Source organism: the organism of the source record quoted next, unplaced genomic scaffold (assembly GCF_019419815.1).
Source record: "Pyrus x bretschneideri cultivar Hongxiangsu unplaced genomic scaffold, Pyrus_bretschneideri_v1 Contig15, whole genome shotgun sequence".
Classification (NCBI taxonomy): Eukaryota; Viridiplantae; Streptophyta; class Magnoliopsida; order Rosales; family Rosaceae; genus Pyrus; species Pyrus x bretschneideri.
In genome coordinates this window covers 4,009,150-4,020,248 of record NW_025999446.1, presented here as the reverse complement: position 1 = coordinate 4,020,248, position 11,099 = coordinate 4,009,150, and the positions used below count along the sequence as shown (strand labels likewise).

General features: G+C 39.2%; 2 protein-coding genes across 4 annotated transcripts; one reads left to right on the top strand and one right to left on the bottom strand.

Annotated features, from left to right (window-relative positions):
* Nucleotides 1–1,940: 1,940 nt before the first annotated feature.
* On the top strand, nucleotides 1,941–4,086 carry LOC125475537 (plasma membrane ATPase 4-like). Of its 3 annotated transcripts, XM_048580380.1 has the most exons (5): nucleotides 1,946–2,226; nucleotides 2,515–2,618; nucleotides 3,032–3,208; nucleotides 3,311–3,474; nucleotides 3,653–4,086. In XM_048580380.1, exons 2-5 carry the CDS (start codon nucleotides 2,592–2,594, stop codon nucleotides 3,747–3,749), a joined length of 465 nt encoding a protein of 154 aa, XP_048436337.1. In that variant the 5' UTR covers nucleotides 1,946–2,226; nucleotides 2,515–2,591; the 3' UTR covers nucleotides 3,750–4,086. The 3 variants fall into 3 exon arrangements, with proteins under 3 accessions (XP_048436338.1, XP_048436337.1, XP_048436336.1); XM_048580379.1 differs by lacking the exon at nucleotides 2,515–2,618 and having other exon boundaries at nucleotides 1,953–2,226; XM_048580381.1 differs by lacking the exons at nucleotides 2,515–2,618; nucleotides 3,653–4,086 and having other exon boundaries at nucleotides 1,941–2,226; nucleotides 3,315–3,646.
* Nucleotides 4,087–5,556: 1,470 nt separating this feature from the next.
* On the bottom strand, nucleotides 5,557–10,087 carry LOC103940126 (putative disease resistance RPP13-like protein 1). The gene has a single exon (XM_018645710.2). It carries the CDS (start codon nucleotides 10,004–10,006, stop codon nucleotides 5,762–5,764), a length of 4,245 nt encoding a protein of 1,414 aa, XP_018501226.2. The 5' UTR covers nucleotides 10,007–10,087; the 3' UTR covers nucleotides 5,557–5,761.
* Nucleotides 10,088–11,099: the final 1,012 nt, after the last annotated feature.

Below are 11,099 nucleotides of genomic sequence, written 5' to 3'. Positions count from 1 at the left end.
ACAAAAATATGTACTAAAAGTATGTACCTCAAGTTCTGGGCGTGAGGTATATATTATTTTGTTTAAATATAGGGCAGCCCAAGAAAGGATTTAAAAAATAGTAACAATTTCAAAAAGAGGAGCGGAGATGACAAAACAAGAGTAATTGTAGCAATGGTTCATTAACTTTAATCAAATTAGAGTAATGGTCTCTTAATTAAAAATCCAACATCATTGGTCCCTCAACTCATCGAAATGTGTAGCTATGATCCTTTTCGTCAACTTCGTTAGAATTTTGTCAAAACAAGTTATGTTGGGAGGACCGTTGCTCCAATTGAGTTAAAGTTGAGGGACCATTGCTCTAGTTGGATTAAAGTTAAGGGACCAATAGTAATAAATTTTTAGTTGAGGAACCATAGTTGCACGTTTTGATGAGTTGATGGACCAATTGTAATGTTTTTAGTTGAGCGACCATTGCTCCAATTGAGTTAAAGTCAAGGGGAAATTTGGAAAAATAACCAAAATTTGATCCCTCTATAGAATTATAACGACCTTTTTAAGTCGTTGATAATTATAACCAAAAGTTGAATGAAAGTACGAATATACCCTTAATTACTAAAATCCTCCTCTTTTGCTCTTTTAACGGTTTAAGAACTAGCAGTGCTACCTTCAGTTTTTCCACAATCCTTGCATCCCCAAATTCCATCGGTGTTTCTCTTCCTAGCATACTTGCCACACAATTCATGCACTATTTGATCAATATTAAACACTAATGCATGAATAACTTTCTTTATCTTTTCCCCCCCTGGGTCTTGCATCTTCCAATACAACTTGCTAAAACCATGCCTTTTGTATTCTTCAATTCGTAAAAAAAAAAAAAAAAAAAAAAATGCCAGATCCATACCTTTTACTTTCTTGGTCCATAAAAGGAACAAATTAATTAACTTGCAATTCATACAATTAAATAAAATCAGAACAATAAACCCGTTTATTTTTTTCTTAGAAAAACACCAAATAAGCTTTAGATGCAATCAGATTTGTTTTGGAAAAAAAAAAAAAAAAAAAAACATTAAAAACAAAATAAGAGAGACATTCGAGAAACCTAGCATAGAAGGTCGATTCCAAAGAGTGGGTGCTTGAGAGTGATGCACTTTGATGTTCCACTGCTACCCAAGAAACCTAACAACAAATTTAAGATCAACACAAAAACCAGCAATTATGCGTTTGATGTAGTAATCACTTGGTTCAATTGCCTCTGAGTAAAGAGAAGTGTGGTGGTAGTGTTTCAACAATTGGGATAGAGAAACAAACACTAGAGCTCCGGAGGTAGGAGAAGAATACAATACAAATATAAGCAAATGTTTAATATTTGTAGGGTTATATCAATCCCTCTTCCTATTTAGATAGGAAATCCTACACAAGTTACAATTAGAATTACATTTCTATAATACATGCAATAATCACGGAGATGATTCCTAAGTAATTAACTCTAATTTAACAATATGTACAACGAAGCAATTCATCTCTTATCTAGACACTAATATTTGATTTTTCGTGTGGACATCAATTTTGTCACATCGTCTATCTTTCCAATTAATCGACACAAATTTCTCACTTAGATTTTAGATTTCAGTCACCAAACACTTTGAGAGTTTAATCATAAAACATACGCTTCTAGAATCTCTTAATACCCTAAAAGAAGCAGTCATGTCTAAGATTAGGTCAAAAATTGAAAAAGAAAAAAAAATTATGAAAACAAGAGTCGAGCGAAGCTAAGACGTAACTTTCATCTTACAATGTAATAAACTGAATGACTGAATTTGAATGAAATTTTAACATTAACATCCGGATAAAAAATTATTCTGTATAACAAGGATTATCACAACAGTTGAGAGGTGAGACCAATGTAAGCTTGTATATATATCCGGGCCGATGCATCATATGCCAATTCCCAATTTATGTTATTAACTTTGAGACCCTCAAAAGGACATGTCTAATATCAGTCACGACTCAAAGTTAAAACGACAACCAGTGAGTCAGTTTCCCTCTGTCAGCAGTACGTAGCCTAGAAAGCGAGGGAACTAATGGCACTGTGTCGTTTAGGTAGCTACTGCAGCAGCACAAGGACGTGCCAAAAGCCGCCCGGTTCAACGCGGAAGGGTTGGACTTCGCCGTTAATGTCTGCACTATTCGATGGGCGGAGCTACAGTTGGGCACACCAGATGGGTGCTCGATGCAATCCCCCAAGTAACTCTCTCTCTCTCTCTCTCGACTTTCTCTGAGATTGGGTGCTCGATGCACACCAGATGTTTGATGATTTGTCTAAACCAGATTTTTACACATCCTTTGCGATAAATTATACTGCTTGTTCTTGTTTTTCGTAAATTGAAAGCGTAAAACTTTGAATTTCTTGGGTTTTTTCGATTTTATGATTCTTTCTAGTTTTTGGTAATATGGTTTTATTTGAGCAGTAATTGGATTTAAGCTTTGTGTTTAGAGTGAAATTGGGATCTGCTAATGGTTGAAGTTTGACAGGGATCATGCGATGCAGAATGGAAAGTCTTCACTTTTGTTCTTGACAGTGCCAGACATTAATCGAATTTGTAGTCGACATGATACATACAATGATAATGAGCAAGGTTATACATATACATTCGAATAGACAAATTGACGAATTCAAATTTGCTCTTGTTTTAGCCTAGTAATCATGTACCCGGTACCTACTCTATCGCAAAACAACAAGGGCTATAGCAGCTCCCCCTTTGTTGTTGCATTAGGAAGAGTTTGTGGCAAATTCAACACTGCACAACAAAAGCATGTGCTGCTGGATAGACACACATACACCAGGATGTGTTGAAGTTTATAATTTGTAGTGATTTCCAATAACGTTAAGGTGATTAATCTAGAAATTTGTACATTTTCAAAGTAAGAATGTTACTCTGTTAGCGAGCTTAAAAACCTGTTTGATGTTTTAATTGGTTGCTCTGGTATGCGTATGACGAAATAATATTCCCTTTTTTTTCTTATAATAACTCTTTCCGCAAAATGGCAGGTTGCAACTCTCATAGCAGTCTATGCAAACTGGTGTTTTGCACGGATAAAAGGATCTGGCTGGGGGTGGGCTGGTGTCATCTGGCTTCACAGTACATATGTCCCTCTTGACTTTCTTAAATTCGCAATCCGATACATTCAAAGCGGAAAAGCGTGGAATAATCTTTTGGAGAATAAGGTATGTTGCATTCCGCGCTACTCAACAATATAAGTTAGATTCATGTTTCTTGCCACAATTTACCTTATTGTGTCTTCCCACCATATTGCCTTCACTACAAAGAAAGATTATGGGAAAGAGGAGAGAGAAGCACAGTGGGCTGCAGCACAGAGGACCCTTCACGGTCTTCAGCCAGCTGAAACGAACAACCTTTTCAATGAGAAGAACAGTTACAGGGAGCTTTCCGAGATTGCAGAACAAGCGAAGCGGAGGGCTGAGGTTGCAAGGTAAGGACCATTTGCACTCATACATAGATATAGAATCATGCTTGTCTCCGTAATGATGTCTGCCGGTTCTGTTTCTTGTTTCCTGGAAAATGCTTCATCTTGCATTGTTTTCCTTTGCTGGTTGGACTTGTTCCACGTGAGAATTGAGTTCTAAAAGAGCTTTTCGTTTTTGTTGCAGGCTTCGGGAGTTGCATACGCTGAAGGGTCATGTTGAGTCAGTTGTGAAGCTGAAAGGACTTGACATCGATACAATTCAACAACATTATACAGTTTGATGAGCTTTTCAAAAGGGAAACACAGAGAGAGACTTAAGTTTGTACCTTGAAGTGAAGAGCGAGTAGCAAAAATTAATGACGATGATGATGAAGCGCTTGGCAATAACCTTGTGTCTTTAGATTAGGTTGCAACTAGTTTACTTTTGATGTTAAATTTGGGCAGAGGATTATCCTCTTTTGTAGCCAAATAACATGAAGTTTACAGTTTGGTTGTTTTTACTCACATGTCGGCTTTTCAATGTGAAAGCTGCTGCGTATGCTTTTGCATTATTTCCTGTACAGAGTAGGATACTACAAAACAAGTAACAAGGAAGGATCCAATATGAAATTTGCAAAACTCGTGTTGGAATTTCTACGTTAGGTTCTCAAGAAAGACGAGTTTGATACTAAATTATTGTAGCTGTATTATTGTATACGCAATAATCTAATTCATATCAATACAATCATGTTTAATCTCACCGGCTTCCCAGTCTTAACCTCAACTTGTCCAAGCTTAGTCAGTTCCGTGACACTCTAGACACGAAAATATCTACTAAAAATATTTACCTTGAGTTCTGGGCGTGAGGTATATATTAATTTGTTTGAATATAGGGCAGCCTACATGGTTCAGTTCTTATTATTGTTCAATCTTACGCCAAAAAGCAACCTTTCTCATATTTCCTACCCTAGAAAGGATTTTAAAAAAATTGTAACAACTTCAAACGAGGAGTGGAGATGACAAACCAAATAGAGGCAATTGTTTAATATGCGTAGAAATATGATTCTTTGTATTACTTTATATAAATCACTATAATATATAGAGTACTTTCCGATCGCTACGCATTTCATCGCTCCATCGAAAATTTCCTCTACCCCTACCATACTCCATTTTGGTAGTTTTCACAATATCAATTCCTTTTTAGATAGGAATCCTACACAAGTTACAATTAGAAATTACATTTCTATAATATATGCAATAATCGTAGAGATGATTCCGGAGTAATTGATTCTAATTAAACAATATATACAACAAAGTAGTTCGTCTCTTATTCGGATTTTAATGTTTGATTTTTTGTGCCAATATCAATTTTGTCACATGGTCTATCTTTCCAGTTGATCAACACCAATTCCTCACTTAGGTTTTACATTTCAGTCACCGAACATTCTGAGAGTTCAATCATAAAGCTTAAGCTTGTAGAATCTCTTAATACACAAAAAGAAGCAATCATGTCTAAAATTAGGTCCAAAATTGAAAAAGAAAAAAAATTATGAAAGCAACAGTCAAGCGAAGTTAAGGCGCAACTTTCATTCTAAAGCGTAACAAATAGAATGATGGCCTTGAAAGAAATTTTAACATTTACGTCCGGATAAGAAATTTATCTGTATAACAAGAATGATTAGCATAGTTTAGAGGTGATCCGGGTCCACGCATCATAAGCTAATCCCCCGATTTAACTTTGAGACCCTTAAAACGATATGTCGCCTAATATCAGTCACGACTCACTGTTAAAACAACAACCAGTGAGTCAGTTTCCTTCAGTCAGAAGTACATAGCCTAGAAAGCGAGGGAAAAAATGGCAGCGGCGTCGTTTAGATGGCAAAAGCCTCGCGGTTGGTGCTCGATGCACACCAGATGTTTGATGATTTGTGTAAACCATATTTTTACACATCCTTTGCCACAAATTATACTGCTTGTTCTTGTTTTTCGCAAATTGAAAGCGTAAAACTTCGAATTTCTTGGGTTTTTTCGATTTTATGATTCTTTTTAGTTTTTGGTGTGATTTTATTTTAGCAGTAGTTGGATTTAAGCTTTGCGTTTTGAATGAAATTGGGATCTGCTAATGAAATTGTTTTAGCCTAGTAATCATGTACACAGTACTACTCCATCGCAAAACAACAAGGGCTATAGCAGCTCCCCCTTTGTTGTTGCATTAGGAAGAGTTTGTGGCAAATTCAACACTGCACAACAAGAGCATGTGCTGCTGGATATACACTTACACCTGAGAGAGAGAGAGAGCCAATTTCAAGAACATCTAAAATACAAACACGTTGGGGATGTGAGCAATCTTGGGCCAATCTTCCCCTGTCTCTCTCCGGAATCGTTCTTTTAGCAGCGGACACTCCCGGATAGACAGATGAGAAAGAGACGTGGGAAGCCATTCTCCTGGCAAGCACCTGATATTAGGGCACTCACTAATAAACAAGCCTTTCAGAGATTTTGGCGCTTCTTCAAGAAAGCACTGGACCTCAGGGCATCCTTGTATTGTGAGGTATTGAAGAGAGGTGAGTTGTCTCAACACCTTGCCTTGGATTGTTGTAAGATTCGGATGTTTGCGGATGGCGAGTTCAGTGAGAGCGGTGGGCAGGAGCCCCTCATCCGGAAACGAACATCCCATTTCTTCTCCACCTTCTTCAGTGAAGTTGATTTCCAACTTTCTAAGAGAGTTGAGTCTTGTTAAACCCCACAGTGAGCGGTTTGCGGCGAGTTTTCTACAACACTCAAAAGAAAGGTCTTGTAAATTTGACAGCAACACTCCTTGAGGAAATGGTTCCACTTCTGGACAGTCAAACACTTTCAATATCCGAAGAGACGGTAGAAGGGTATGCATTTGGTCTGGCAACGACCTCAATTTCTTGCATTGAGAGATAAGCAGCTCCTCCAATTTGGGTGCATCCATCCCTCCATCTGGAAAACATACAAAATTTGGGCAGTCTTCTATTCCCAAGTGAACGAGGGAGAGGAATTTAGGGCATTCAGATTCCACATGTGCAAGTGAACCGCTGAAGGATTCCAGGTGACTCAATTTTACCCTTTCAAGCCTTGGCAGCTTCTCCAACGGTACTATCTCAGTCAGCTTGGGAAATCTTTTCAGTTCAAGCTTACAAAGATTAGGAAACAGTATTGTGGTGTTGCCTCTGCTTCCATCGTAATATGATTCCACTTCTGGACAGTCAAACACTTTCAATATCCGAAGAGACAGTAGAAGGGTATGCATTTGGTCTGGCAACGACCTCAATTTCTTGCATTGAGAGATAAACAGCTCCTCCAATTTGGGTGCATCCATCCCTCCATCTGGAAAACATACAAAATTTGGGCAGTTTTTTATTTTCAAGTGAACGAGGGAGAGGAATTTAGGGCATTCAGATTCCACATGTGCAAGTGAACCGCTGAAGGATTCCAGGTGACTCAATTTTACCCTTTCAAGCCTTGGCAGCTTCTCCAACGGTACTATCTCAGTCAGCTTGGGACATCTTTTCAGTTCAAGCTCACAAAGATTAGGAAACAGTATTGTGGTGTTGCCTCTGCTTCCATCGTAATATGATTCCACTTCTGGACAGTCAAACACTTTCAATATCCGAAGAGACAGTAGAAGGGTATGCATTTGGTCTGGCAACGACCTCAATTTCTTGCATTCAGAGATACACAGCTCCTCCAATTTGGGTGCATCCATCCCTCCATCTGGAAAACATACAAAATTTGGGCAGTTTTCTATTTCCAAGTGAACGAGGGAGACGAATTTAGGGCATTCAGATTCCACATGTGCAAGTGAACCGCTGAAGGATTCCAGGTCCCTCAATTTTACCCTTTCAAGCCTTGGCAACTTCTCCAACGGTACTATCTCAGTCAGCTTGGGACATCTGCTCAGTTCAAGCTCACGAAGATTAGGAAACAGTATTGTGGTATTGCCTCTGCTTCCATCATAATATAACCACTTTTGGCAGTTCCACATCTTTCGCAAGTACAATTTTTCTAGAGCTATAAACGGAGCATCATTACCGTAAAACTCGCTATCTATCTCCACCACGTTATTTATCCCTTGAATATAAAGATTCTTGAGGAAGCGTAGTTGCCCAAGTGGTGGCAATAAGCGGCAATGTTTGCAATCTTTAAGTACAATATGAGATAGTTTAGAGAAAGATGGATCTGCTAACCAACCTGGAAATTCTAAACCCCCATAAGATATAATCTCAAGTTGTTTGAGGTTTGTATGAGGTTGGAGGTTGTTGAGCACTTCTCTGTCATTTTCTGGATCATGATTACTAGTATCATAACCTCTTCCCCATGTCAAAACAAGTTTGTCCAGATACTCCTTGTTGCTCATGATATCTGCTTCCAAAGCATTCCCCTCATGGTCAATGTTACCAACTCCCGAGATTGTAAGATCTTGGCGCAAATGCTGAAGCTCTTTTAACTCTCCAATCCTTTGACCTGTTTGTTTGTCCACCACAAAATCGCTTAATGTCTGGAGATTTTTCAAGTTACACATCCCTGCAGGCATCTGTTTGATCTTTGTTCCTCTGATATTGAGATGGCGCAAGTTGATTAGTCTCCCCAATTCGGAAGGTAGTTGAATCAGCCGATCACAATATTCCAATAACAAGGTCTGTAAATTGTACAAGTTGCACACCTTACCAGGTAATTCTGTTATGGGAGTCCGAGACACGTCCAAATGCCTTAATTGTTTTAAGTCGCCAATTGAACTAGGTAACTCAACAATATCCCGATCTTCTAATTTGAGCACTCTTAAATATGGTAGAACTGGCAATAGATCAATCGGTTTGTTTCCCAATCTGAAAAAATGTACCGAATGTAGTCGTAGAAAGCCGTGCAAATGCTTAGCCTCATATAGCGCCCCAAGATTCTGAGTGCTTTGATTGCAGAAGTTCATGGAAGAAACATGACGAACTCTGCATATATTTCTGTCGACTGTCAGATGGTCGTCCTCCAATCTCAAACAAAACTCTCCAGATACAAACTTTGCTAAATCATTGATAAGGTCATGCATGGTGAAACATGACTTCCCATACACTTTTGAATGTTGAAAGAAAGACCTTGATACTAGAATATCAAAGTAATCACTTCCAACATCTTCCAATGCCTCCTTCCCGTGGGGTTGTAAGAGGTCTTCAGCCATCCACCATAAAATTAACTCTGAAGATTGAAATCTGTAACCTTTAGGAAATATTGCACAATAAGCAAAACAACGTTTGAGATGCGGAGGTAGATATTGGTAACTTAACCATAGAGCCGGCAAAACCTTATCATTTCGCAACTCCCATAAGTCACTCTTCAATATCTTTTCCCATTCCCTTGGATTCAAAACAGAGTATAGCAGGCCCCCCATTGATTTTATAGCTAAAGGAAGGCCTTGACATTTCTTAACAATTTGCCTTCCAATGGCTTCAAGATGCGGATGGGCAGGAATAACACTGTCTTCCGTGAAGGCATGCTTTGCAAATAACGACCAAGAATCGTCCTCGGATATTCCCTGTAGATAATGTGTTGAAAGAGGCCTGGTGATAGATGCAACGCGTCCTTGGCGTGTTGTGACAATGATCTTACTTCCGCGTACTCCGCAACTATTGAAGTGAGTCATCAAGTTTTTCCAAAGAAGATAATCCTCACTCCAGACATCATCAAGAACGAAGAGGAACTTTTTTCCTGTCAAAACCTTCTCCAACCTTTCAGAAAGCAGATCCAGATCTGTGATCCCGCAAGTTTGATCCGTGATCCTCCCATATATTGTTTGCGCTATTTGAAGAATATCAAGTTCTTCTCCGACACAAACCCATGCTCGGACATCAAAGTCATCCTTGACATCTTTGTACACACGTTGAGCAAGGGTGGACTTCCCGATCCCTCCCATGCCCACGATGGGAAGCACTCCTATCTTAGCGCCAGTCGTGTCATCCGAACGCAAAGCTTTAAGAATAGTTTCTGTCTCTTTTTTCCTTCCGAAGACGCCAGACTCATCGACCCGAGAAGTAGTTTGACGAGTTGTGTCTTGTGGTCTATGTTGAACTCCTTCTTTCAGACCAAGAACGTCTTTTTCATTGAGAATGAGGTCTAACACCCGCAGAATGTTTGATATCTTCGGTTCAAGAGAGTCGTGAAATTCATCGGACGGAGAAGAAGACTTGAATACTGATGTGATCCAGCTTGTGCTGCTGCTAGCTGCAGGAGAATGCTCATCGTCACCTTCCAGCTGGCGTCGAAGAGCTTCAGTGTTGATCTCATCCAGCAACTCTCCTACACAATAGATAGCATCTTTGAGGTCGTCGAGCCACCTCCTCACGGTCGGTCTTGTCATCTGCTTCTCCTCGGCATCGTCAACCAGCTTGTTAGCAGTGAGCAACTTGAGCTTCAACTCCCTCATGAGCAGCTCGTTGTCGTTTTTCTTCCCAGAGATGAAATCGAGGAAGCGACGGGAAGCCATCCGGTCGAACAAAACATTGAGGAAAGAAGAGAGAAAAGCTCCGCCCACCAACTCAGCCATGGTCACAACTGAGTCGCCGTCGGATAGGAATCTGAAAGATGAAGAAAGAGTTTGGGTTGTGGGGATGAGCTAGTTTTGCTTGAATGACGCTTTGCTACTAGTTCAGAGCTTTCAGATCGTTCAGACATCCGTCAACTTTTTCCACATGGGATTTTTCAATCAGTTTTGTTTTGATCCTAAAATATTAAAGTGGAAAAATGCAACGCGGTTTATCCGTCAATTTTTTTTGGGACGACACTTTTACCTGCTGGGATTGGGGCAATACTATACAACTACCATTCTTGATTGGGTCAATTTTTAACTAATATTTCTTTTTATTTTTCTTTTTAATTAAAGAGTGTGATTAGTTTTTCTGAGTGAGGGAAAATGCGATCCATCCGGTCAGGTCAAACAAAACAAAGAGGAAAGATGAGAGAAAAGCTCTGCCCGCCAACTCACCCATGGTCACAACTGTGTCGTCGTCGGATCGGAATCTGAAAGATGAAGAGTTTGGTGTGTAGGGATGAGTTTTACTCTGCTTTTGCTACTAAAAGATGAGTTCATAGTGTTTTTTCATTTGTCATTTTCTTAGGGGCATTGCCTTACAGCTAAAAAGTTTAATTTAATTTTGCCTTTGAGCTAAAGAAAAGTATTTTTACATTGTGGATAAAAATCATGGCAAAGCCGTCCCAAATTTTCAAAAAGATGACGCGTTTTATGGGCTCCACCACTTTCAATTGTTTCCCACCCACTCTTTCTTCTTTTTTTTTTGGGTCGGATGGATAATCTTCCTTCAAGTGATTCTCGATAACTAATTAGCTTTTTTGCACGCATTCTCTCATATACAAATGCATTCTCGATGACTAATAATTAATTTTTCTTCAAATGCATTCTCGATGACTAATAATTTTTCTTCACTAGCATTACTCTGTTTCCCACTCGCTTGTCCTTCTTTAACTGCATTCTTCGTTTTCCTTCGTCAACTTCATTCGCGATAACCAATAACTTATATTTTAGCTCGCTCTTTCTCATCTGCAAGTCCATTTTCAATAACAAATAACTAGCTTCCTCACCCACACGCTCTTCCATCTACAAGGGACTTTTTTCAATCACA

What these genes read in the sequence shown, in the direction of transcription:
- LOC125475537 (XM_048580379.1), top strand. Translation starts at nt 2,173, where the DNA reads ATGGGCGGAGCTACAGTTGGGCACACCAGATGGGTGCTCGATGCAATC. An exon ending in TGCTCGATGCAATCCCCCAA is followed by an intron (nt 2,227 to 3,031) that starts GTAACTCTCTCT and finishes GCAAAATGGCAG; the next exon opens with GTTGCAACTCTCATAGCAGT. An exon ending in ATAATCTTTTGGAGAATAAG is followed by an intron (nt 3,209 to 3,310) that starts GTATGTTGCATT and finishes TTCACTACAAAG; the next exon opens with AAAGATTATGGGAAAGAGGA.
- LOC103940126 (XM_018645710.2), bottom strand. Translation starts at nt 10,006, where the DNA reads ATGGCTGAGTTGGTGGGCGGAGCTTTTCTCTCTTCTTTCCTCAATGTT.